This window comes from Caretta caretta, chromosome 25 (genome assembly GCF_965140235.1).
Source record: "Caretta caretta isolate rCarCar2 chromosome 25, rCarCar1.hap1, whole genome shotgun sequence".
Lineage (NCBI taxonomy): Eukaryota > Metazoa > Chordata > Testudines > Cheloniidae > Caretta > Caretta caretta.
The window spans coordinates 15,458,045-15,484,528 of record NC_134230.1 but is presented as its reverse complement, the minus strand read 5'-3'; the positions used below and the strand labels follow the sequence as shown (position 1 = coordinate 15,484,528).

The window sequence follows — 26,484 nt, the reverse complement described above, 5'->3', positions numbered from 1 at the left end:
GCCAGTCTCCGAGCCGGGTCTCCTGACCCCGGCTGGCACGACGGGACTAAGAATCGCGGTGTAGATAGTCCTGCTTGCACTCCGGGCTCTAAAACCCAGCAAGGGGCGGCGGGGGGGGGGGGGGGGGCTCCAGGGGGGAAAGTCTGCGCTGCGATTGTAGGGCCCAACCCCACAAGCCAGAGTCAGTCGACCCGGGCTCTGAGACTCGCTGTCATGGGGTGGTTTTTTTGTAGTGTAGCGGTACCCTGGCTCTGAGCCTCCCTTGGAGTGGAGTCGTGCTGGGGTGAGGGAGGGGGGACCATGGTTTACACAGCTGGGCAGCCTGGATTGTTAGGGAAGATGCAGAACATCCATTATTCTAGGCAGGTTCTTTTGCAGAACGGTTGGACTATATATTGGGGGGGGGGAAGTCTTTTACACCCCCCCCATGATGTGCAATGCTTTCAGCATCCCCCCCCCTTCACCCTCCCGCGGCTCTTGTATGAGCGTTCCATCACGTGACTCCCCCCCCCGCCCCCCTCAGAGGTGGGTGGAACCCGTTTCATTCATAAATCCTCTGGCTTTTCAATCAAAATTAAGGTGCTGGAGATCGTTGGGAGCTCATTGGTTTCCCCCGTACATGGAGCCCCCGCGTTGCAATTAGGTGAGTGCCCCCCTGCCCCGCGCCCCAGCCCCGATTCCGACCCGCGGCGGAGGCTGGCGGGGTCGGCTCTTTGCAGGCAGAGAAGCCTCGGGGCTGTCATTTCTCTCTCTCTCTTTCAACCATCGGGCGCTTGCCGTGGGCGAAAGAAGAGTTAACAAGAAACGGAAAGGCAGCAGGATCCCCTCTTGCGCGGATCGGGTGCCTGGCTGAGGACCTGCATGCGAGATCTCGGAGCCTTTCTGCACCTTCTCGGGCGCGCGTGTTCGGGGGGAGCGACCAGACAGAAATGTGGTTCTTTACAGAGGGGGGGTGTCCGGGGGTGCTGCATGCCATCCCTTCTGCCGATCGCGTTGTTTTTAAAAGCTTGATCGGACTTGAGGGTGACCCGAAAAGGGGGGGGAGCGGCTAGCTCGCCCCCGTCAGAGCGATGCGGAGAGGGCTCCACAAATGAATCCGATTTCCGGGCACACCAGGGAATGCGGGCAGGTGAAACTGACGAACAACGCTCGGGCCGGGTGCGCTTGCCAACCGCCCGGCAAAGCAGAAAGGCGCCTTTGGACCGATCGCCAGGGAGCGGGGGTGGCCAGGGAGCAACCCAGCGTGTGACCGGGGCGAGAAATAGCAGCCAGGGGCGAATGAAGCCGCTGGAGGCGGGCTGCGTGTGTCTGTTCCGCATGCGGCTTCCAGCCCTGGGACCCAGGGCGAGTGAGGTCTGGGTGTTTTCACCGAGATGCAGGAGTGCTGAGTGAAACCACGACCGCCCGCCACCATCATCTTCATCCTTCTAACAGGCAGCGGGCGAGACATCCCTTATGCTCATACATTTAAAAGAGGGAGAGAAAAACAAAAACAAAAACAAAAACCACCGCCACAAAAAACCCCTCCAAGCCCCAGTCAAAAGATAGAGCCTGGCTGGGAGAATGAATGGACTACGATTCTGATCAGCTGATTGTATTACTACTGGCCCTCTGTGTGGGTGATGCAGTCACATCCGTGTGTGTGGGTGAGAGAGAGAGATGGGAGTTGATCACTTTTGTGTAGCGGGGGGAGGAGGAAGGGGGGGGAGAGAAAAAACCTCCAGGGGTCGTGCGGGGGCTGGGGCGAGCCGGGAGGGGTGGGGGTGGGAAGCTGCCTTGCTTTCAAATATTACCTCTTTGAAAGAGGTGTGGGGAGACAAGAAGGCAGCCCAGCTGCCCCATCCTTTCACAATTGATTTTTGACTTCGGGTGATAGGATGTTGAACTATCTGCTGAAAGCATGAGTACAAAGGAAGCAGCGGAGCAGGGAGGGGGGCTGAACATAGGTGCTGGAATGAGGGGGGCTTCTGCACCCCCTGGCTTCATGTGGTTTCCATCCTATAAGGGTTTACGGTTTGGTTCAATGGCTCTCAGCCCCCCTCAGCATGAGCTTCTTCTTATCCCCCCTCCCTGCTCTGAGCGAGATGCTATTTCTGAATTCTGCCCCTGGGGAGGCGAGATGGCTTTCTTTTGGGCCATGATGCTAACAGCAGTTTATTATTTTTAATGGTCTGTGACAGGAGTCTGTCCACCCCTTTCCTTATTAGCATTATGGGTTATTTTTGTCTGGTTGAAACAAAAAACAGCAAATACCTCTTAGCCTATATCCACCCTGTCAGCTGACCTCGATTTTTCTCTCCCAGCTGGAGAGAAATACGAAATGTCAAGTAAAAACCAAGCAGGAATCATAATGTTAAAAAAAACAAAAACAAAAAAACAACAAAAAAAAACCCACCAGATTTGTATTTGTTGGATTCATTTGCTAACACAGAGAGAAACCTGCCCACAGAGGAATACATACACAGGTGCAGACACAGAGGGACATATGCACACAGATCTGCATGCGTATCACCCACAATATGCAGAGAATCACTACACACACACACAATCTCACAGTACGCGCTGAAGGCCACAGACACAGTTATGCATTCGTGTTACACACATTAACACAATACACTCAGAGGGACACACACAGATCTGCCTGCATATTACACTTAGCATGCATGCATATTGCAGACACACCATACACATAAACATATGCTTACACCCAGACACGCATGCATGTTATGTCCCTTTTCTGACTGTCACTCACACCACACACCCGTGTGCACAAGCGCACACACCATGCTCCTTTACACACCCCTCCTGCCAACATCCATGCTCACCTTCTCAGGAAGGAATTTTGCTCCTTTTAAGCCTTGCACACAGCTCTCCTACCAGATCAAGCAACCCCGGTTGCAACATGGCTGATGGCACATGATGGCCCAGAGCTGGCAGGATCAGCCCCCTGGCATGAAGGCGGGTGCGTGGGTATGAGTGTGTGCACATTTGCATGTCTGTGACTTTGCTTTCCCCTTTGATCTATCCACAGTTGAGGTTAGTTCACACCCCCGCTAGTGTGTGATGCCTCTGGACAGGAAGTGAGGAATCTTCCACCCTCACCAGAACAGTCTCAGAGGCAGACAGGACAGGTGAATCAGCCTCTGGAGTGAAGGAAGGCTCTCCTCCCCCACCTCATGAGGGGGGTCAGTTCCCTGAGGCTGGCACAGGCCTCCCTTCTGGCCCCATTGTGGAGTGGGGGCAGGGTATGAATTGCCTCCCTGCGGCCAGACACGGGGAGCTTTGGGGTCTGAGTTACAGTGGAGGTACGGGGCGCATGAGCGCTGAGCTACCCAGGCTCCGGGAGTAGGTAGGTGGATAGACCCACCCATGACAGGCAGGCCCCCAACTCACTGGCCTTGCGTCTCTCCTCTGATGCCACATTGCTGGGGACTGGCCCAGTTCTGGAGACCCGTCTCATGCAGGTGGTGCCGATGCTCCTATTTCTGGCTTCCCCTGAAGGTGACGGGGAGTCAGGGTTGTTCAGCCAAGCCCCTTGGAAGCCAGACCCCAGGTGCCATGCAGTCCCCGGAGAGCCCGACTGAGGTGGCAGCTGGCTCGCTGCACACACGGCGCTCTGGGCGTGTAACAGGATTTGTAGGCCGGCCGAGGAAGCCGTCCAAGGTGCTGGCGGGGGCGGATTGTAGGGAATCAAACAGCGCCAGCTGCCTGACTGGCAGGATGCTCCCACGGCAGATACAGCCCAACTTGACATGTTTACTTCTGTTTATCAAAACCTGGGCTGGCCTTGGAGAGAGATGGTGGGTGTGTACGGAGGCCCCAGCATGGGATTATTATCATCTGCACGGTGGTAGCCTCTAACTGTGGCTAGGAGCTGTATGGACAATGTTTTGAGACATAGTCCCTGCCCTGAAGGGCTGACATACTCAATAGACTAGACAGAATTACCCCCATTTCATAGGTGGGGAAACCGAGGCAAGGAGTGAGTAAGTGAATTTCCCACAAGTGCAGAGGGTAGGAACTGAACCCACATCTCCAGAGTCTTAGTCCAGCACCAGGGCCACAACTTCCTCTCCACGCTCAATCTGCCTCATCTCTCACCAGCTGGCCTCAGCCCAATAGGAACAACCAAAAGGCTGGAGTCATGGGCTCTGCCACTGGCCAGTTGGGTAACCTTGGGCAAGTCACTTCCCCGCTCTGTGCCTCAGTTTCCCCACCTGTAAAATGGGGGTAGCGATACTGACCTCCTTCATAAAGCGCTTGGAGAGCCACTGCTTGATAAGAGCTACTGGATCCTTGGCTGGAATTGGAGACAGCCACAAGCAGGCTGGGCGTTCATGGACAACACAGCTCCACAGCAGTTTGGGTCAGGAACTGGAAGACCCTCTGTCCGAAGGATACTGGGTCTACCTGGAGGGGGACTGAGAGGAGTAGAGTTCAGGCAGGACGCTGTGGTTAACACCCAAGAAGCATTGGAAGGGGGTGGGGAGGGATATTTAATTACCACGAGTGGCCAGAGCCCTGGGGCGAGGTCCCCTTTGAAAGAGGGGTGCCGGCCACTGATGCTGTCTTCATGGAAGCTCAGAGCTGATGGCAGTTTGCAGGGAGAGCCTGTTGCCAAATATACCCAAACCTTGCCAGCCACTGGAAACCAAGAACCCTTCCAGTCAGTAAGCACCAGGGCTCCTTGCTTAGCATTGCCGGACTCCTTCATTCCTCCTGCCTCCTCCTCCTCCTCGCATTCCTGCAGCTCCCTCTAGCCCTCGGCATGGATATGCTTGGAGCTGGGATATGCTGGAGGGACTTGGGGTTTGCTCAGCCAGCCCCAGGGTGTCCAGACAGGCAACGTATCCCCTGACCCACCTTGCAGCCAGTCTTGGCGGCCTTCCCTGCTTCAGGTGCCTATGCAGACGCAGCAGTCTGGGGGGCGGCGCGGGGGGGGGGGGGGAAAGATGCTTTGATGCCCCAATACCCTGGTGATGAGCTTGTTAAAACCATACAGTGAGAACGAGATGGCCAGAGCCTGTTTTATGTATCATCCAAATGACATTGGGGTCCATAGACTCCTACTGAGTCCCCTGCAACCCCCTCCCCCACAGCACAGCACCCCCTAATGCCAGTGGGGTCAACTCAGAGGAAAGAGCCCTCCCTCAGGGCGTGGCCTACAGCCTTCCCTGCAGGACAGTGCCCCCGAGCCCTGCGCTGGGGCATTAGGGTCAGCCCTGCCCGCAAGGGGAGAACTCCCCGGGTGGGTCATCCACCCCACTCTCTGCAGCGCTGCACCCCCGAACGCAGCACTGGCTGAGAGAGGAGCGACTGCTCCTGGCGTGTCTCTGACGATCCCCTGCCCAAGCGCTAACCAGGCCCACCCCTGCTTCGCTTGCAAGGGTTCCCCAGAGCCCAGCTTATAGGGGGACAGCAGCCATTAGCTCACTAAAGGCATGGTGGGCCCAGCCCAGCCTCCTCCCTTCTTGCCCCACCAGCTCTTCCTTTCTCCCCCCGGGTCCTGCAGCAGGCAGCGTCGACTGGGGCTTGGGTTTCCACCAAGTGTGAAGCGGCCTCTTGCCCGCCTGCCGCGGCATCGCCACGCCTCCCCGCCCGGGCCCCTTTCATCTGGGGCCAAACATTTCCCGGGCGGCGCCAGCCCAGGAGCCTGTCTCCTTGCGGCGCTCGGGCCAAGACAATGGCGGCCTTGTTCCCCCTTTATGTCACCATGGAGACGAAATTCCTCCATGATGCGGGGAAACAGGCCCAACATTCTTCTCATCAGCCTTCACCTCCCTGGTCACAACAGCCCCCAGGCCCTTCCCCAGCTGCCCCCTTGCAAGGAGGAGTGGGGGGCAGGCCAGCCCAGACCCAGCTGCCATTAGGATTGGGGTGGGAGTTTGGCACCAGCTCAAGATGCCCTGGGCAGGGGTGACCTCAGGCCAGTTGAGGCAGGGAGGCCTTGTCCTAGCCATGCTCCATAGGGCTGGCTTTGCTGTCCCCTCCTCACCCTTCCCTCTCCCTCCATTCTGTTCTCTTCCTTTCTTTCCAGCCCCTGATCTCCAGCTCCTCCTCTTTTCCGTTTCGCTGGGGATCCCAGGGTTCTGGGGACTCCGGGGGTGGGTGGGAATCTTATTCTCCATCGCAATCTGAAAGCCCAAGTCTCCCCGACCCCACTCAGTACTATGGTGCCTGGAGCCCCGGGTTGGATGGGAGGGCAGCCAGCCCCTCGCCCAAGAATCTAGAGCCCTGTGCTGGGGGTACCAAGGGAGTATGGACAAAGGGGTGCAGTGAGCAAAAGCTCCCACTGGCACTAGCCCTCCACCCTGCCCTTGGAAGCTCCTGGCACTGACCAGGATGATGATACGGGGCAGTTTGAAACAGCCTTCAGAGCTGGGAGAGGGAGGCAGCTGGGATCTCCCTCCTGGGAGCAGGGGAGGAACTTGCTGAGCTAGGCTCAGGGTGCATCTCCAGGCAGGGATGGAGCAGAAGGAGCAGAGTCCCTGATCTGGGGCCTCCTGCACTGGGGCTGGTCTCAAGAGGCTCAGCAGCCACCCCCTAGGATGGCCCATCGCCGGCGTCAGTGCCTGGCTGATGGCACCGCTTGGCTAAGAGAGTGGTGATGTTTCACTCGCTACGCTGCCGCCATCTTCATGGGCACCCCTCCTGCATGCTCCCCCTTCCAGGGCGAGTGCTCTCATCTATGCATGGGGGGGTGGAGGAAGGGAGGTAGGAGGGGTGCCCATCTCAACCCCTTCTCTCACCCCACCCCCTGACAGTAGAGCAGCTAGTGGAAGAAAGGTTGGTCCAGTGGCTAGAGCACCAGTCTAGGCTGTGGGAAGCCCAGTTCAATTCCTGGCTCTGCCACAGGTGCCATGCGTGACCCAGGACAAGTCTCTTAGCCTCTTTGTGCCTTGGTTTCCCCATCTGTACAATGGGGATAATAACACTGGCCTACCTTGTGAGGGGTTGGGAAGAGATGGGGAAATGCACGGGTGTGATAGTAACAAAGACCAGATAAGTAGCAAAGATAGAAACTGACATTGGGTCGGGAAGGCCTTTTCTCCCTGTTGCCCATAGCGGCACACAGACAGGTGCCTAACTTCTTCTGAAACTTCCCTGATTGTCCGTGAGACAGGACCTCAGTGTAGCTGGCTCAGCTGTTCCTAAACATCTGTGCAATGACAGAGTCGTCCTAGGGGAGTGAACCCGGGACCTTCAGAGGTAAAGGCCTCTGTGGCTGAGAATCCCAATCTGGCGCTACGTGAAATCAGAGGCCTGCTTCTTTAACTGTTACTATTTGTATGACAGGAACACATGGAGACCCACCCAAGATGGGGACCCTGTTGCCCCAGGTGCTTCACAGACACTCAGAGAGAGTCCGTCCCAGTAGACAGGACACACAAAAGATGTGAGGGAAAACAGTGCCACCTGCTCAATTAATATTTTATTCCTGATCTGATTTCAAATGGATTTTCAAATAGCCCCGACCGTCACCAGAGGAGAGCAGAGATGGGGGGAGAACGCCCCGCGGTTTGAAAACTCCTGTCCCTGGCAACAGGCCACGTGGCAGATGAAACAGACCCACGGCCCCGGGGAGAGGGAGTTCCAAGCCCACTTTCAAGCCTGCGCTGATAGTTAGAAGACAGCTCTCTCTAGAGAGGAAGGCTCAGGTACACACTTCTGTATTTTAACATCCAAAATCCAATCCAATCCTTGCCTTACAGCAGGCATCTAAATACCCCCCTCAAGTCCCACACCCGCCAAGTATCCCAGAGATAACATTAACATTGCAGCATGCTCAGGAGTTTAACAGGGCCAGGCTCTGCTCGTGCACTGAAATGCAGCCTGCTCTGGATTACAACGTTAACAGCACACAACACTATACATCTGCTTTCAAGGAGCTAGGGAGGCAGAATGTAATTGCAACCACTGAGCCAGGTTCTCTCGCCCCGGTGCTTGTGGAAAGCACCACTAAGTCTTTAATAACCCTGAGCAATCAGGACATCTTCGTTTCCAATCTGGTCCTAAAGAGGGCACCAATATCCCACTGACTCAAAGAAGGGCACTGCTTATTGGTACTGAGTCACCCCCACCACTCCCTTCCTCTGCTTCACTCTAGGACACAAGCAACATCCACTGAAGCTAATTACAAGCTACAGTGGGAGAACAGGCTCCTGTGTTTCTCCTCTACAGGTCTCCTCTTCCAGATCTGAACAGGCCTGATTCTACTTAGCTTATGAGAATGGACAAGATCACAGTAAAGTGGCAGCAGTGAAAGCTACAGTATCCCTCCCCCTTCTGAAATGTTGTCTAGTTCTCTTCAGAAGCCACCCCTCAGCAATTAGCTGCAAAGCTCTTCCCTAACATTGGATGCGGGCTCGGGAGACGCCCATGGGTGGTGGCTAAAACACTGCCCATGAACGTCTCCGCGGTGACAGCTAGGGCAGTGAAAGCCAGGAGCCAGCTTCCCTTTAACCAGTTGCAGAGCAAGCCAGAGGAGCTGGGCTAGCTGCACTGGAGGGTGACTTTCCAGAGAGGCAGCCTAAACCGCTGACCCACAGCCCCAGCTGTGACCCAGAAGGTGGAGTCCAGCTGCCACTTAGTGCTACTTGCAGTGGGGGCTTTGGAGACCTCACAGCCCCATTATTTCGTTAGTATTCCCGGAGACCCTACGGCGGTAGGTGCTGTATGCACACAGCGTCTAGACAAAGGGCTCGTTTAGCCTCATTTTACAGGAGGGCAGCTAAGGCCCAGAGAGATTCAGTAACTCTCCCACGGTCACGCAGAACCGGTGGGAATCAAACCCAGCCCCACCTAAGGAAGCCAGTACCTGAAGCACACGGACAGTTTTCCTCTCCTAGCCGGGCCCCCTGAACGCCTTTCCCTTGCACTGCCACTTGAGCCGGGATGGCAGTAAGCCAGGGCCCCTGAGAATGAAAACTCCATGGACCATCACCCATACCCTGAGCCATCCGGTTCTTTCCCTTCTGAGCCCCTGACGAGAGATGGCTGGAGAGGTTCTCCAATCACCTACTGTTTCAGCTTTGCTCATGGCAGCGTTGGGGGGACCCCCTCCTGAAGAGAGGGTTCCGGGGGCAGCTGTTGGGGCTTCATGCACCATGCCAGGCTGTTTCAAATGCGGGCACCTCGTCTACTGGAGGGCTTCTCCTGAGGCTGTTGCAACTGGAAGGGAGGCTGATTGGGGTGCAAAAAGCCAAGTGCAGACAAGATGGGAGAGGGAGTTTGTGTTTGCCTGTGTTGCTGTGTGTGCATAAGGAGGTGACCTCACCATGTGACTCATCTTAACCTTTGATCATCCAGGCCCGGGATGTGGAGGCTGCCGTTTGTGTGGGGACAGTGTGGGGCTGGAACGTGAAAGAGCACTGGAAAACTTGGTATGCCCCATGCAAAAGAGAGGCAGCCAGGTGGTCTAGTGGTTGGCGCAGGGGGCTGTATCAGGACTCCTGGGCCCTGCCCCAGCTCTGGGAGGGGGGTGTGGCCCCACCGACCTGCTCTCCATGGCACGTCTAGATCCCATCCCAAAAGGGGAACGGTGGCCCCAGGATCAGTGAGTGAGACTGACTCAAGGAACTGCTGTTCCGTGCTGGGGACTCACTAGGGAGAGGCTGCGTCTCCTCTCCCTCCACAGGGCAGATGGCTCCTGGGGAGGAGCCATGACAGAGTGGGAGACCGTGAATGGGCCAGGGCGTCATCCCTGCAGGGGGCAGCTTTCCCCGGATCCATTCATCCCCCTATGTCCCCCACCCATTCATCGCCATCCACACACCCCTCCCTCCCCTTCACACCCCTAGCTATCCATCCCCATATAGACACCATCCATTCATCCCTCCCTCCCGGTCCACACACCCCCTCCAACCCAGCACTGTGCCCCCCCTCCAGCCCGGCCCCCCCCCCCGCCTTGCCTTAGGGCCCGGTTGTACCCCTCCCCACAAGCGATCCAGCCGCGCTGAGCTGGGAGCACCCCCCCGCCCGAGTCACTTTCACGCGTGGGCTCGAGTCAGGCTCTCGGCTTGCAGCGGCTGGGTGGGCGGGTGAGCTCATGGAGCCGCGTGGGGAGGGGACGCTTCATTCCCCGGGGCTGGAGGCGAGGGGGAGCCGGTGTCTGCGCAGCAGCAACCTGCAGAGCAGAGGGGCTGGCGGCTTCCCTGCCGGGCAGAGGATGAGCAAAGCCCCCGGCGCGCTGGAGCAGGCAAGAGGAACTGATGGGGGGGCAGGGAACCAGAGTGAGAAAGGGGCGGGGGGGGGGCCCGAGCCCATCACACCCCTGTGTTAGGAGCCCCCTGACTCCTACCAGCCTCCGGACGATCCGCCTTGGGTCCGCTTCTTCCTCCCTTTTCTAATTCGATTTACCTGGGCAGGCATTAGCCGCGAGGAAGTGCGGGGATTGGGAAGGGAGGAGACGGTGTGTGTGCGATGGGGCGGGGGCTGGACGCAGGCAGCATCCGAGCCCACCCGCGGTTGGTGCTGCCGCCCCAGCCCGTGTGAACGGGGTGGTGAACCGGGATCAGATCCGAAGCGAGGCGGGGGGAGGACGGACCGGACCGGACCGGACCTGCCCTGCCCAGCCTAGCCTAGCCCAGCCCAGCCCAGCCCCAGCGCTTCCCCTTCACTTCTCGCCTCCACGTGCGGGTTTTTCATTCTTTTGTTCTCGGGGTGTCATTTTTGCCTTTCTCTTCCGGGTTCCAGGAGGACTTTCCAGCTGGGACAGACCATGAGCAATGACTTGACTGCATGGGACAACACGACTGAGAGCACAACGGTAAGTGCCCCAAGGGGGGGGAGCTGGATCCCCCCCCATCACTCCTGGCCCCTTGCCCTCGGGCACCCTGCCCCATGTGAGTCTTTGCACCTGCCTCCTTCCCAGGCAGGAGATCCAGGTTTGAGGCTGTTTGAGATCCATGTCTTTCCCTTCCCTGCACCTCCTGGGAAGATTTTCTGCTCAGGAAGCTGGAGGGGATCTTCCCCTTGTTCTCAGGAATAGGGGGGAGACGGATCTTCCCATGGACATCCCAGCAGATTATCCCACAGCACCTGTCCCCAGTGAGACGCACCTGCTGCTCGGAAATCACTCTCTTGCTGTTCTGGGTGGTGTGAAGTGGGGCCAGCTGCTCAGGGTGTGGGTCTGAGTGCAGTGGGAGAGAAAAGGCCAGGGGAAGCTGCAGCCTGGGAGCTTTGGTACCCATCGATATAATTCTTTGGGGGGTGGGGTGGGGGAAAGGGACAGGTCATTTAACAAAGCTTCCCCATCCGTGATAGACACACCCCTTCCTCTGGGGGTCAGCAAGTCAAACACTCTGGCAGGATTTTGAAAACAGGGCCAGGTCACTTGGTGATCAATACGAACATCAGCAGCTAGGCCACCGAATGGGGATCAAAGTTCATGTTCCAGGGCCTTGGCTAGGTATTTGTTCACAGGGATCAGGAAGCCCTTTAACCCCCCCACAAGCAACACTGTCACAATTGGCCTAATGCATTATGAGAAGTGAGGGCCTTTCTGTGATGCTCTGGGTATTGTCCTACCAGATGGGAGTGGCCAAGAGGTAGAATTCTGTCCATCTGTCTAGCCAGGTGCAGTTCCTATGTCCCTCTATCCATAGAGCACAATAGCAAAACTCCCCCTGATTTACCAAGGCCCTGATTCAGCCTCATAAGAATGGCCACACTGGGTCAGACCAAAGGTCCATCTAGCCCAGTGTCCTGTCTTCCCACAGTGGCCAATGCCAGGTGCCCCAGAGGGAATGAACAGAGCAGGGAATCAGCAAGTGATCCATCCCATCGCTCATTCCCAGCTTCTACAAACAGAGGCTAGGGACGCCGTCCCTCATACCACCAAGCTGGGACAATCTGTACCTGCTTCTGGTACCTGCTGTTAATCCCACTTGCACCATGGCCTGATGCTTAGGTAAAGAGGAAAATAAGCTTAGAGCCCCCTCACCCCCACCCACAGTACCTCACCCAGGTACATCCCACAATCAATGGAGGTTGCTGGTGAAAGGACTGCAGGGCTGGGCCTTCTACCTTCCATCCTAGGCTACTTCGGTCATCGCTCTGATAAAGGGTCATCCCTCTGATGCCGCCACAATGGTTTACAGACCCCCAAGGCTGGGATCCGGGGAGGGATTGATTCTGTGCATGGTTTTGTCAGCTCTGCTGAGTCACAAAGTCACAGTGCAAATGGAAACACCTCACATCGGGCATTCTACACCTGCTCTGTGGCTAATAATCGGTCTGTGCTCACTGGGACCAGATCCTGTTCTTCAACCAGAGTAAATCCAGATTGACTCCGATGATTTTAGTGGGGTCACTCCGGATTCACCCTGACCTGTCTGTCTTACATGATTGTTAGTCAAGGGAGCTGCCAGGGGTCTCCAGATGAGGGGACTATTCCAGTTTATGCAGGAGTCCGGCCCCAGCTCAGCTCTTGGGGTGGGGGGCGGAAAGGGGAGCCCCAATGATTTGTATCCAGCTGGAGCCCCTGGGGTTTTTCCACCCCTCCCTCTCCAGGGCTAGCCCACCCCTCAGGGTATCGGGCACTCCCCTGCCATGACATCAGAGCAAGCTGGAGAAAGCCACTTGGGCTGCCTGTGTCATGTCACACAACAGCTCCCACCCAGCACAGAACGCCACCTGCAAGCGGGTATTTCCAGGGCAGGAAGACTTCGTTCAGCCAGATTAGGAGGAGGGTGGCACGTGGTACTGAGGTCACTGACTGTCCTGGGAGAGAGGGAGGAGAGGCCAGACTCTGCCCGTGACAGAGACTCAGGGGGAGGAGTGCAAGACAAGCCAGAGGAGAGAGAGATGATGGGGGTGAAGATACCCAGGGCCAGGCGAGTGGGAGAGGGAGCCAGAGGCTGTAAGACACCAGGGCAGCCATGGCAGCAGCCGCCCACTCAGCAGTGGACATCTGCTCAGTGACTACAGCAGGGAGTCTAAGAGCTAGCAAGCAAAGTGCATGAGTCATCCACCTTCCAGCTGGGCCCTGGGGAGATGACTCTGCGGGAGCCACGGACGAGGGCTGGGCCCAGATGGGTGCCCAGAGCTTAGCTAGATAGATGCGTGTGTATCACGACGGATGGATGGGTGGGTGGGTTGGTATGTGTGGGGAGGGATGGACCGAGGGAGGGAGGGGTTGGTATGTGGGGGGAGGAATGGACAGAGGGAGGGAGGGGTGAGTATGTGGGGGCAGGGACAGACCGAGAGAGGGAGGGAGGGGTGAGTATGTGGCCGATGGATGGATAGATGGGTGTGGGGTGGATGGGAGGGGTGGATAGACGGGGGTGTTGGGGAGGGAGTGGTGCCTGGATACACAGATGCAGGGGGAGGAAGGTGTGGATGGATACACAGATGGGTGTATTGGGGAAGTGAGGGGTGGATGGATAGATGGGTGTGTGTGGGGATAGAGGGATGGATACACAGAATGGGGGAGGGGTGAATGGATACACAGATGAGGGAGGGGTGGATGGATACACAGATGGGTGTGTTGGGGAAGGGAGGGGTGGAAGGATAGATGGGTGTGTGTGGGGATAGAGGGATGGATACAGAGATGGGGGTGTTGGGGAAGGGAGGGGTGGAAGGATAGATGGGTGTGTGGGGATAGAGGGATGGATACAGAGATGGGGGTGTTGGGGAAGGGAGGGGTGGAAGGATAGATGGGTGTGTGGGGATAGAGGGATGGATACAGAGATGAGGGTGTGGGGAAGGGAGGGGTGAAAGGATAGATGGGTGTGTGGGGACAGAGGGATGGATACACAGATGGGGGTGTGGGGAAGGGAGGGGTGGAAGGATAGATGGGTGTGTGGGGACAGAGGGATGGATACACAGATGGGGGTGTGGGGAAGGGAGGGGTGGATGGATAGATGGGATGAATATCCCATCATGCCTTTGTTCGTCTCCACCAGGGCAGGGGCTGGAGCCTCAGACTGGCTGGCAGGAGGCCAGGGTCCCCTCCCCCATACCGTGTGTGATTCCGGGTACCCCCAAGATTCTCCCTTGCACCGGGACGGCTGATTTAAAGCTAAGCCTGGCCCAGCTTGCTCAGAGTCCCGCCCGGGCAGCAGTGAAACCCTCAAATGTCAGGGTAGGAAAAAGAAGAGGAATAGCCCGGGTCACCCTCAGCTGGTTGATCCTGCTGCTGCGTGGAGAGCACTGGGATTCGGTCACTGTCCCACCCACCCCGGGCTCCCCTCCCCGCTGCCACCCAGTGCCCTTGGCCCAGAGGGGTGGCTCCCGGGGGCAGAGGGCACGCGGCTGGGGCTCTGGCTGGAGCCGGTTGTCGTTCCGTTTTCCAGCTGAATTAAAAAATAAGTCACATGATTTTGATTTCCTCCTGACATCCCGATGCGTTGCCATGGCAAAGGCTCCCCTGTCACCAGACCAATTCAACGTTACATGCCTCTCCCCCGCCCCCTTGGCCTCCCCTCCCCTGACAGCCCCAGCACTCCCCCTTTTCCCACCCCCCACACCTCAGCTGTCACTTCCGTCCAGTGAGAGATGCCCCAGCTGATCCACCCAGCAGGGATGGGCTAAACCGGGGGGCAGCCCCCCGTGCCCTCTCCTGCCTCCTAAGTTTGGACTAAGGGTTCATGGCTGTGCTCTGGGATGCAGGACTCCTGGGTTCTGTTCCCCCACTCTGCTGGGAGAGTGTGATCTAGTGGTTACAGCAAGGGGCTGGGAGTCAGGACAGCTCAGTTCTAGCCTCTCCCTGCACAGGCTGGCAGGGGCTACTGAAGGGCCTACCCAGAGTCCGTGCCCATTGCATGCTGCCTGCCCTCAGTGCATGCATGTCCTTGGCTGCTTCCAGAGGATATGGGAGGGAATTTCATCCCAGGTGAGGTCCAGTCAGACTCCGCTCCCAGGAGGGCACATGGGGGCCAAGGAGTAAAGGGAGGTCAGTAGGGATCATCGGGGTGAAGTCAGGTCAAGTGAGGGCTGCCAGGTTCGTGGCTGGGGTGAGACTCTGGCCAGGGAGGAGTCACTGTTCCCTAGGAGTGTCCTGGCTGCAGTCTGGTGGCGGGGGGAGACGTTGGCACCTGGGAGCGGGGATCAGTGGATGAGACCCCTGGGAAATAGCAGCCATCGCTCTATGGAGCAAACATGCCAGGTTCCGCGGGGGAAGGTGGTGGAGCAAACTGGGGCTTTCCTGATGCAGGAGCATCAGCTTTCTCAGTATGGGGGATAAACCAGCCTCCAAGTCCCTGGGGGAGGAAGAGATGCCTCCCGTAAGCAGCTCAATGCACAATGGTTCATGCACGGCCAGCGAGGACTGGACACTGCCAGAAGATGGGCCTCTGCTCTGCCTTCCCGGCTGCCCCCAGAAGTCCCCTCCACGCACGCTGCCATCGGCTCGTGCCACAGGCATGTTTCACGAGGGCCCACTGCTGGCCAGCTGGGAGGGGGGCGAGGAGCTGTCTGTGCCAGCTGTCAGAGCGTGGGCCCTGCTACCCTCGCGTGCCCGAAGCCTGTGAATGCCTTTACCATGCAGCCATTGGGGAGGCGCCTGCCTGAGCCCAAGGGAAAGCCCCTGTGCAGGGCTGCCCCGCACCGCCGGTGGGAGTGCGCCGGCCCCGTAGCTCAGTCTGCTCTGCCCACAGACAGTGCCCGGCGAGGTGAACACGCAAGATGGGTATGTGCTGCTCCTCGTGCTGCTCTCCATCTTCATCGGAGGGACCTTGGTCCTGCTGTCCGGGATCCTGATTATCTGCCGCCGGTGCTGCGAGACGGACCGCAGGCACTCCAGGTAGGGGGGGCTCTGCCAAGCGCTGCACCACCCACAACCCCCGGAGCCCATCTGCCTCGGTCCCTACAGTGCCCCTGCTGGGAGAGGCCGGGGCTGGCATAGCTGGGAGCTCGGTAGCAGGGGTCCCATATGGTCCAGACATCTGAGTTCAGCAACAGCATTACCATAAAACAGTGCGAACGAAGGGGCTTATGATCAGGATCCACCATGGCTGCGGAGATGCTAGTGGAGTAGAAGAATTTAATTCCCTTGATTAGCAGCTCCATTTCGCCCAGTGACAAACAGCCCTGGCCTCTGAGTCGGAGAGACGGGGAAAGCGCCTCTCCCAGCTGCCAATGGCTTGAAGCCAAGGCCCATGCTGAGCTGTCCATTGAGCCCAGAGCCTGTCGCTGCACCCAAGTTGGCACCCTTGTGCCCCTGCACTGACCTCAACTCTCATCCCCTACACCCAGCCTAGCATCCTGGACCCATACACCTGCACTGCATCCAGTCCCCAATCCAGGTGCCTCCTGTGTTTCCGCTCTGCCCCTCAGCCGGCTCTGCACCTGACCCTGCACCCCCGTGCATGCGCCCTGTACCCAGCCCAGCACCCCAGTTCCCTGCATCCACCCAGTCCCTGCCTGCAGCTCTGCGCCATGCCCTGTACCAGCCCAGTTCCCATGGTCCACAGCCATCCCAGAGACAACTGGGTTTTCCTAATACAGATTAAATCCCTTAGCAAAGGCCTGAAATCTCCCACTGGCTCCTGGGATGAGAGACCCCCAGGGCTACCAAAGTGAGATGCCCCAGAATAGCTTCCCCCTCCCCTCCCAGGGACAGCTGGACTCCAGAATCCAGTCCTAAGACCCCGTGCATGGAGATGTGTACATAATGCCTGTGTAGACTGGAGCATGTGTGTGGGTGTGTGCCATATGGGCCGGTGTGGGGGTGTGTGCCCTACAGACCGGAATGTGTGTGCAATGTACGGACCAGCACATTCTACGGCCTGCTGTGGGGTGGAATGAGCATGCCAGGTGTGTGCCGGAATGGACCAGTTTGGGGGTGTTGTGCAGACCGGCAATGGGGTAGGTATGCACTGGGCGGGCTGGTGGTGTTTTTGCACATGGTATGGACCAGCAGAGGTGTTGGGGTGTGAGCTGAATGGACTGGCACAGGTGTGGGGGCGTGCGATATATGGCACAGGTGTGAGAGCACGGATGTGCCCTGGAGACTGGCGTGGGAGCTGTACTGAGGGCACCAGTCTGTGACTGTGCATGAACCAGCACCCACTCCCCTGCCAACGGGGCATGTGGCCCGGTGTCTGGCTCCCTGCCTGTGTGTGCATGGTGGGTGGGGGGGCGTGATTGGAGGGACCTGCGTGGCTAAGCAGCCCCTTGCACCACTGGCCTGCGGGGTGAGGGACACTGAGAATAACCCATCTCTCCTTTCCATCCATCCTTTGCTCCCTCCCCTCTCTGGGCCCTGCTCCCTCTGTCCATCTCTCTGTCCCTCCCCATGCGTCTGTCTCTCCCTCTCCCTTTGCAGAGCCAGTGATGACCCTGAGAAAACCAACACCACGTACCTGGATGACTCTCAGCCTCCGCAAGGTGAGCGCCCCCCAGCCCCCGAGCCCGGCCAGCCCCAGCCCTGCCCATGGAGATGGTCGCTAGGGCTGGCTATGCGTTGTCATGGAGACCGTTTCCCTACATCTCAACCCCCATCACGTGTAAATATACCTGCTGTTCACTGCGGGGGAGACGGGGTGTAGGGGGCTTTGGCTGCCCCTATCCATGGCACTGAAGGACTGGGGTGGGGGAGCCCCAGGAGCTGCCACCCGAAAGTTGCTGGGGTGCTTCATGCCTCCCCCTGCAGCCCCGCCACCGGGGCCGAGCCATGGGGGCTGTTCACTCCACTCAGCTGCCTGGCGCTGTTACTAAATACCCGCCACGGTGGAGCGGTGCCCCCTGCTGGGAAGGGCCGGACCGGGCACACATATTGGCTGGGCTCTGCCCAGCCCCCTGCCGACACCCCCCTGCTGGCTTCCATAGCCAGGGGCAGGAGACCCTGAGCCTGTCCCCTCCAGCGGCTGGCTGGGGCCTGAGGGCGCTGGCCTACGGGCTCCCTGAAAGCCCCTGGGTGGAGCAAGTTTGCCAAATCTCAGCCCAGGGGCTGGTGTCACACACCAGCCTCCCAGCAGTTGGCACTGGCTTGTGCTGCTTCAGCCCTGTAGGTCGGGGGCTGCCAGGCTCTCGTCCCCTTTTTCTCTACATCCCACTGCCCCACAGCCGCGGGGCTGCCAGGCTGCTGAACCAGCCGGCCCTGTGCCCACCAGAGGGGGTTCCCCCGCCACCCCCCTGCCTGGTGAGATGGGGGGCTGAACTTCTGCTCCCCCGTCTCCACAGAGATCACCATCAAGGTGGACGACCCCGACTGCCTGTCGGCCTCCAGCTACCGGGATGTGGAGACGGAGCGTTTCCTCTCGTCCAGCTCCTCCACCGGGCGCCGGGTCTCCTTTAACGAGGCCGCGCTCTTCGAGCAGAGCAAGAAGACCCAGGAGAAGGGGAGGAGGTATGGGAAGGGGGGAGGGGCAGAGGGGTGCAGCGGGGAGAGGGAGGGGGTAAAGGCTGGGGGGAGGGCAGGAGTGAATGATGTGGGTCCGGTTTGGGGTAAGGGGGTGTGGGGGTATGGGTGTGGGGGGAAGGAGTGTGGGAATATGGGTCAGGGTTGGGGGTGAGGGAAAGGTGGGGGGGATGGGGTGGGGAGGGGAGGAATGGAAGGGGTGGGATATGGGTCAGGTTTGGGGTAAGGGAGTGGGGGACTATGGGTCAGGGTTGGGGTGGGGGGACGGGGAACGGGAGGAGTGGAAAGGGTGGGTTATGGGTCAGGTTTGGGGTAAGGGGGTGGGGGACTATGTGTCAGGGTTGGGGTGAGGGAAGGGTATGTGGGGGAGGTACGGGGCAGGGCAGGGGAGGAAGTGCAGGACCCCCAGATGGGCACTGACCCAGTGCCCCCTGCAACGTGGGCGTGAGTCTATCGCCTAGCTGGATGGCTCAGCCCATGCCCCGGCTCCGTGGGGCAGGCTGAGGAGCTGGGCCGACGAGGGATGAGGCTGGGCAGGCGCCTCAGGTTGGGCCCTGGGCTGGCGTCAGGAGGATGGATCATGGGGAGGGTCCCAGCATGTGGAGCAGTAGGCCCGGGGGGCTGCGGGTAGCGTTGGGAGCAGGGGGCTGGCTCTGGCGACTCCCCATCACCTGGTGCCCCCCGTGGCAGGTACACGCTGACCGAGGGGGATTTCCACCATCTCAAGAACGCCCGGCTGACCCACCTCCACGTCCCGCCGCCCGCCCTGAGGATCATCACCATCCACGAGTGCGAGTCGACCGAGAACAGCCTGGCCATGTCGCCCCGCCTGCCCCCGGCCAAGCCCAGCCTCGCCATCTTCCAGGTGAGCTGGGGCTGGGGCCAGCACTCGCCCCCGGGGGCAGAGACTGCCCCTCCCAGAGGGCAGAAGGGGGGCTCTAGGGGCAGTGAGAGCCCTCCCGGTGGGGGAAGGAGACGGGGAGCTCTGGGGGCAGAGACAGCCTCTCCTGTCATGGGGTAGGAGGCACCTTGGAGGCAAAGACAGGCCAGTCCCACCCCAGCTTCTGCCCTCTCACCCCTCAGTGGTTTCTCTGTGTCTCCATCCCACAGCCCCCGGGGGACACCCTGCCCCAGACAGCCCTGACCGCCCACACCATGTGCCCCAGTTCCGCCCTGCCTGGCGACACCTACAACTCCACCGTGGACACCAGTTTCGCCGAAGCCAGCCCATCCATCTCCTCCTCCTCTGGGGAGAGCCCTTCGGTGAGTCCCCCGCCCCACATGGACTGGGAGAGAGATCACAGCACCCGTGGGTGCTGGGGGAGCAGGGGGGAGTGAATGGCAGGGGGAGTGGGGGCAGGAGGTTGGAAGTGGTGGGGGTGGGGACTCTCTCAGCCCCTTTGCACCCCACACAGACTCAGCGTGCCCTGGAGGGGTGACTTAGCAGGCCAAGCACCGGGTGCCACTCCCCTCGGCTGCGGATCCCAGGCAGGTCGAGCTCAACTCTTCCCTGTCCCAGCTGGAGAACAGGGAAGGGGGCGAGTGTGGAACCAGGCCAGGAAAAGCCAATGCCCCTCAGGCCCCATGAGGGGGAGCCCTTGGCCAGCTCCCTCCTCCTCCTGCCTGTTGTGCTGGGCCCTGCCTGGCCCCCTCCCTCCCCAGAGGTGGCTGCATTTCTATAGTTATGTACAGAGTTAAGCACTTTGATGGTCTTTGGGAGTCAGGGGCTTTAGTTGGGGTAGCCCCCTCCCGTGCAGCCTGAATGTTGTGGGACTGTCCCAGTCTTTATTGCAGTGTATGCCCCCCCCGTCACACTGGGGGACCCTCGCTCCGTAGCATGGTGACCTAAGACCCTTTTGCTGGCGCTGAGGGGAGCTGGGAATAGACCAATATGGGCTCTGCCTCCCACTCCCCTCTGTAGGCCCATGCGGGGTGGCAGGGTCCTGTGCCCAGCACGCTCTGGGAGCAGGACGGGGCAGGCGCCAGCTCTGAGGGCATTGTTCATGGCTGGCCGGCTGGCCGGCAGGCAGCCCTGGCATTGTGCGTGTCCGCTGTGCCGTGCCTGGCTCCTTGCCGCCCCGTCGCCTCCAATCGCTCTCTGCGGCACCCACCCCCAGGAGTCACTCCTCCCCCTCCCTCTGGCCCTCCCCTTCCCCCGCTCCCAGTTTGAAGGGGCCGCCAGGAGTGGGAAAGGCACCGGCGCGGGCAGCACCGGACCCGGGGAGCCCCCGCCACCCCCTGCCCAGGGCACCGTGCTGCAGTTCTTCACCCGCCTGCGGCGTCACGCCAGCCTCGAGGGCACCAGCCCCTACTTCAAGATCAAGAAGTGGAAGATTGAGAGCAACCAGCGCGCATCCAGCCTGGAAACCAGAGGTAGGTGCCCCACCCCCACCCCCGCAAATCCTCGTGGGAGGGAGGGTCAGTCCTGGACCCAGGAGGTGGGGCCGCCCATCTCCCATCCAGTTGAATCCAAACTCAGGGGCCCCACTGAGCCTTTAGCTTCTCCCAGGCAGCTGCTAGACACAGGGGCCGGTGGACCCAGCAGCAGGGGGGCTCGCTTCTGTGCCCCATGTGCCTGTCTGCCCAGCTCCCATCCCCTGGGGCCCCGTGGGAACGTCTCCAGGTCACTGCCAGGTGGTTCTGTCTAAGGCCACCTCCGCCGTCGGGAGTGGACCCCACAGCCTCGCCGGGGCCCTGGGGAGAGCAAGGTGGGTCTCGCCCCCTGTGACCTGTCAGACACGGGCCAGATCTTCAGCAGGTGTAAATCCGCCGAGGCTCCACGGAGGCCAGTTCTGATCTGCCCCAGCTGGGTCCCTGCCGCATTAGTGAAGGCAAGTGAACAAGCCGGAGAAGATCAGCCTGTCCAGAGGGGTCAGAGCGGTTAGCCTGGGCGGGGTCTGTTACCCAGCATGCCCAGGGCGGGAACCCCATATTTGCCATGGGAGGTGCTCGGGGTAGGGGCAGTAGGATTAGAGCAGTGAGGTGATTCCTGGAAATGGCCAGCGAACGCAGCAAAAACGACCCAGAGCCCATTTTGCCTTGTAATGACATCCCCACCGCCTCAGCCCCCCCTCTCCTGGCGCTCCCCCCTAACATCCCCCCTTGCCTTTGCCTGCCTTTCAGGCTCACCCAAGCGGCGTCAGTTCCAGAGGCAGCGGGCGGCGAGCGAGAGCATGGAGCAGGAGGACAGAGACGCCCATCAGACTGGCATCATCCAGTACATTGCCCGGACAGACGACATAGCCTTCCGCCCCATGGCTGGGCCCTTCCTGCCATCCCCCTCCAGCCCCCCACCCTCTCTCGGCAGGTATTTTTCAGTAGATAGAGGGGATAGGGATGGCTGGGTCGGGGCACAAGGCCAGGGGGTGAGATGGGTTGTCTCATTCCCAGATGTCAATGAAGGGGACATTCCCACCCCCAGGAAACCAGGTCATAGGTGGAGAGAGATTTCAGCCACATTCACACTCTCCTTTGGAAGGGCCTTGTCACAGGGCTCCCCCCCCCCACTTCAGGCACCCTCTGGCATGACAGGAGCATCTGCCTCAGTTTCCCCTCATTTCAGCCATAACAAGCACTCAGTCTCTCAATGTCCCATGCAAAGTTGCACCCTGGGCATATTTTATTCACAGGCATGTCCAATTGTCTGGAGGGTGCTCACGGTAAAACCGCCCTCCCAGGTCGCACAGTAAAGCAGCGGAAGATACCACGATTTTCCACACCCCTGCTCCAGGGCCATCACTTCCAGGTTCCCTCACCTGGGTGTCCCTCAGCGCTCGGTGTCCTGTTCCTCTCTGCCCTTGTTCCAGCACCTCCCGCCCCCTCCTCCAGCCCATCTCCCTCAGAGTGGCCAATCTCATGACTCCTTGCCAGCCCCCTGGCTCTGGTTCTGCAGCTCTCGGGGCTGGGCAGCAGGCCAGCCCCTCTGCTGGACGTCTACCCCTTTGCTGGGCTCCTCCCATCTGCCCAGGCCCGCCTCCTCCTTTGCTTGGCCCACCTGCAGCGGCTGGGAGGGGGCTTATCAGTCACAGGTGCACTGGCCTCTTATTGCTTCAAGGGCCAGTGTCGCCCCACGACAGGCCCTCTGTAGGTCTGGCGGTGAGGCCCCCAATCCACCCAGGGAGCCCTGGAATTCTCCCTCAACAGCTCTGGGGCAGCAGCTGCTTGGGAGGTGCAGGGCAGGGGAATGGGCTTGGCAAGGAAAGGGACCCTGGCCAGCACAGGGGGGGCAGCAGGAGGTTGGAGCCGGACACTCACCCCAAGCCCTGTCTTGCTGGGGCAGAGGGGCTCATCCAGCCCCTCCCCCTGGGTGACTGCCCCCTGGTGCTCTTAGTGCCATCAGGGCCAAGCAGGGCAGAGACAGTCACTCCCTTTGCCAGGCTAAATGTTGGCACATGGAGCTGCGTAGCGGAGAGCCAGTCCCGCCCCAGCGCGGCCAGAACAGTCGTGGGATTGGGGCCATCTCCTGCTGCACCTAAGCCTCAGGGTCAGCTGGAGAGATACCCAGGGCAACCTTTACCCTCTGCCTAGGCCTGGACGGGGCAGCAGGGTCAGAAAGGGAAGGGAGCTGGGGATGCTGAGGGGGGAAGGCGGGGTGGGGGGAGATGGGGATCAGGACAGAGGGAAAGGGGGCTGGCAGTGGGGACCAAGAGGGGTGGGAATTTCTGGTTGCAAGGACTTGCAGTTGGATGGTAAGAAATGAAAATGTCTCCGTAAGGCGCCAGGCTGGTGCAGAGTTGGTGCCAGCCCAATGCTGGTCCAGCGTCTGCGTGCTGCTTCCCAGGGCAGCCCCTCTGCCCTGCCGGTGCTATAACATTCGTGGGTTCTGCCCCCAGGTTAGAGCCAGCAGAGGCGGGCGGGGGCAGCGTCCCCAGGGCACCCAGCACGGAGCAGCAGACCATCTACCACGACATCTGGAGCCTGCGGGCCTCCCTGGAGCGGTGCGCCTCGTCCGAGCAGAGCAACGACCGGGACTCCGTGCGCAGCGACGGGGGCGACAGCATCTGCTCGGCCGGGGGTGGCATCCCCGCCTTCCCCTCTTCCCTGGAGGAAGCCGAGGGCCTGGACGAGTGGCCGTGGGCCCGGCCCAGGCAGGAGAGCGCGGAAGCAGAGCCGGGCACACGCAAGCTGCTGCAGATGGACAGTGGCTACGCCTCCATTGAGGCGCCGAGCCGGGCGGGTGAGGACGGGCATCCCAAGGGCCAGACGGCCTCGGAGAAGCGCATCTGTTTCACCAGTGCCGGACGCAAGGGCACCATCTTTGAGAGCTTTGAGGGGCACGAGCCCGAGGAAGAGGAGGAGGAAGAGGGGGCGGTGGGGGGGCCGCTGCCCCATAGCCCCCTGGCCCGGTCCCCCTATGGGCAGATCTTCCTAGCCCGGGATGCGCTGCCCCGGCGGGACTACAGCATCGACGAGAAGACGGACGCCCTCTTCAACGCCTTCGTCCGTCACGACCCGCAGTTCGACGACTCGCCCCTGCGTGCCAAGCACCGCTCCCGCGCCCACCTGCGCAAGCAGTGGCAGCGTTCCAAGCAGCACAGCGACCCCGGTGGGCGCTACCCCCCTGCCCTGGAGCGCCACCGGACCCCGCTGCGCCGGGGAGGCAGCCTCAGCTACCCTCCGGACAGCCGCTACCACGGCACCCGGCCCCGCGTCGTCAGCACCGAGGCGGCGGGCGAGGCCGGGGACGGCTCTGCCGTGCCCGACGCCGACGCCAAGATCCAGGTGATCGAGGAGGAGCCGCCCGAACTGGCTGGCGACCTCAAGCTGGCTTCCGATCCCTACGACGAAGATTGCCCTGGCGATGGCCAGGGCCCAAACTGTGGGCCCCAGCCCCTAGGGGCTGAGCTGATGGACAAGATCATGGGGGGGCTCGAGGACAGGCTGTATGGGCACTTGAGAAAATCGAGAGAGAGTCCGGAGTGTCTGGTGGCCGTGGCCTCTCCCGACCACAGCCCCGTCTAGGGGGCGGGAGAGCAGACCGAGCTCACTCATCCACTGAGTCAGGCTTCAGGGCTTCAACCCCTTCCACAGCTGGCACTGCCAGCACGTTCAGGGCATTCGAACGGCAGCAGGGGGGTGTGGATCTGCCCGGACAGACGCGCCCGGTTCGAGGGGATCGGGCTCCGCCTGGACGTTCCTGTCGCCTTGGAACGGTCCAGGGCAGAGGGCAGGCTCAGCCCGCCCTGTTTGAGTCTGGAGTGGGGGGTCTACTTGGATGTACCCATTGCATTCAAGGGCTTTGAAGGGCACAGATCTGTACAGAGGTACCCGCCCGTGGGCGGGATCCAGGGGGGCACAGATCCACCCAGATGTACCCGCCACAGGGTCCAGGGGGGCACAGATCCTCCCAGACCCACCTGCAATGTGGGTGGGTTCCAGGGGGCACAGATCCACCCAGGCACACCTGTCACAAGGGCGGGGTCCTGGGGGGGATCCCCAGTGAAGCAGCCCCTGCCCCCATGCAGGCCTGGCAGCCGGAAGGGGTTGTTACAGAGGCGAGGAGTGTTTGCCAAAGCAGGCGACTCTTCCACAGCCAGGAGGTTGATTTTAAGGGACTTGTACTAATAACCCCCCAAACTCTTACCTCACACCGTAGAGCTGTGTAGCACATATGACACCCCCCTCCCCCCCAGTCCTGGGGCATGGCCCCCTCCCCTGCACACCCCACGCCCCCCACCCTCCTCTCTCTCTCTCTGATTTTTTACAAGCAATAACGTCTCTGTCCGGAATCGTCCTTGCAAAGAAGGGATCGGGGCTGGGATCCGCGGTGCTGGGAGTGGAGATGGGCCACTGAAGGAGGGGGAGGGCAGCTCCAAAGTTTCTCCCGGAGGGAGGCATTGCTGGGGGCAGCAACGCATTAGGGGGGTGGGGGAGGTTTGAGGCCTGGGAAAGCTGCTGCCCCCTTGTGCCAGTTACTTCCCTCTTCCCACCCTGGGGACATCTCGACCCAGGGCAGGCTCATGGGCTCTTGGCTTGAAGCTCTGGTGCTGGGACCTACGGGACAGGGGGTACATGGAGCAGCTAGAGAGGGGGCGCAGGAGATGATGGTCCAAAGGGGAGGAAGGAGCAGTGGGGCAGTTGGATGGGAGGCCAGGTCCCAAGCAGAATCAAGGGGCCAGCAGGAGATGGTGGCAGGTGTCACTCACTTCCCTCCTGGGACTGAGACTGAACCAGGCCAAGGGCCTGGCGGGGAGGGGCAAAAGGGGGGACCGCACCAAAACCAGTGAGGAGTGAGGCTGAAGGAGCCTTGCTCCGCAGCTCTGCCTCCAGTACCCCCATACAGAGGGTAACCAGGGCCCCGGCTGGAATGCGTATCTGCCCCGGGCTGCGTCCCCTGGGTCGGGAAGCGGGGAGAAGCTGAGGCTTCCAACTGGACAGGCCCTTCAGCAACTGCTGCTAGAAAAATCTCATTCTCCAGGTGCCAAATTGAGGGTGGGATGGACACTCACACAGTGCCATGGGGCGGGGCGGCTCCTGGGATGGCCTGGAACTGGAGCCTATCCCCAGGTATCAGTTTCCCGGGGGGGGGGAAATGCTTGCTCCCCATCCCCCAAAAAACTAACTGGCTCCTCCTTTCTCCTTCCCTATATTACTGGGCCCAAGTGGGAGAAGGGCCTAGATCTAGCATGCCTTGTGGGGCTGGTGGCAAGATGGGGCAAAGGGGGAGTCAGATCTCCTAACTCCCCTTCTCCCCCCAACAACTTTATACCTGGAAAGCCAACACCCCCCCTCCTGCTTCTCCTTGAACTGCTCTCCCCCCAAACCTGGCTCCCCCCAGTTCTCCCCCAGGGAGCAAAGTGATGGGCTTTATTTATTATTTATTGATTTTTATAGAACTGGATGGATTTGCTGCTCCATGGGGGGGCAGGTTCCGCTTTTTATGGGATTTTGTTCATGTATCAAAGGATGAGAAGCAAAAAGCTTTATTATCCGAAAGACTCGGTCAGCGCAGGGGAAGGGGGAGGAGCAGGGTGGGGTGTGGGGGAGGAGATGCCAGCCACATTCGTATCCTGCCCTCCCCCCCCATCTTGGTGCTCTTGTCACCCCCGTTCCTGGCTGCGCTTCGACATTTGCATGTGATCAAAGAGGCTGGGTCGTTCCTCTGCAGAGTCTGTCCAAAGCACTAACATGAAACCACAACTCTGCCTTTTTCAACCTATAAAGACCAAGTGTCGAGAGTT

At 60.1% G+C, this 26,484-nt stretch overlaps 1 protein-coding gene and 1 long non-coding RNA gene across 4 annotated transcripts in view; one reads left to right on the top strand and one right to left on the bottom strand.

Moving 5' to 3' along the window:
- LOC142070121 (uncharacterized) overlaps positions 1-10,381 on the bottom strand; it is a 12,522-nt gene extending 2,141 nt beyond the window's left edge. The window contains exons 1-2 of the long non-coding RNA XR_012666089.1: positions 10,301-10,381; positions 4,245-4,421 (exon numbers count right to left, since the gene is read on the bottom strand). This is a non-coding gene — a long non-coding RNA (uncharacterized LOC142070121). The remainder of the gene's footprint in view (positions 1-4,244; positions 4,422-10,300) is intronic.
- On the top strand, positions 517-26,484 carry CBARP (CACN subunit beta associated regulatory protein). 3 transcript variants are annotated; one of them, XM_048830516.2, is made up of 10 exons: positions 517-643; positions 10,696-10,768; positions 15,600-15,745; positions 17,270-17,331; positions 18,127-18,292; positions 18,995-19,169; positions 19,415-19,567; positions 20,470-20,677; positions 21,428-21,611; positions 23,137-26,484. In XM_048830516.2, exons 2-10 carry the CDS (start codon positions 10,721-10,723, stop codon positions 24,263-24,265), a joined length of 2,271 nt encoding a protein of 756 aa, XP_048686473.1. In that variant the 5' UTR covers positions 517-643; positions 10,696-10,720; the 3' UTR covers positions 24,266-26,484. The 3 variants fall into 3 exon arrangements, with proteins under 3 accessions (XP_048686473.1, XP_074979329.1, XP_048686472.1); XM_075123228.1 differs by lacking the exon at positions 517-643 and adding an exon at positions 10,050-10,232; XM_048830515.2 differs by lacking the exon at positions 517-643 and adding an exon at positions 10,051-10,198.

Excerpts from the sequence above, each read along its gene's own strand:
- CBARP (XM_048830516.2), top strand. The coding sequence starts at position 10,721 with ATGAGCAATGACTTGACTGCATGGGACAACACGACTGAGAGCACAACG. Across the intron at positions 10,769-15,599 it reads ACACGACTGAGAGCACAACG|ACAGTGCCCGGCGAGGTGAA; the intron begins GTAAGTGCCCCA and ends CTCTGCCCACAG. Across the intron at positions 15,746-17,269 it reads ACGGACCGCAGGCACTCCAG|AGCCAGTGATGACCCTGAGA; the intron begins GTAGGGGGGGCT and ends CTCCCTTTGCAG.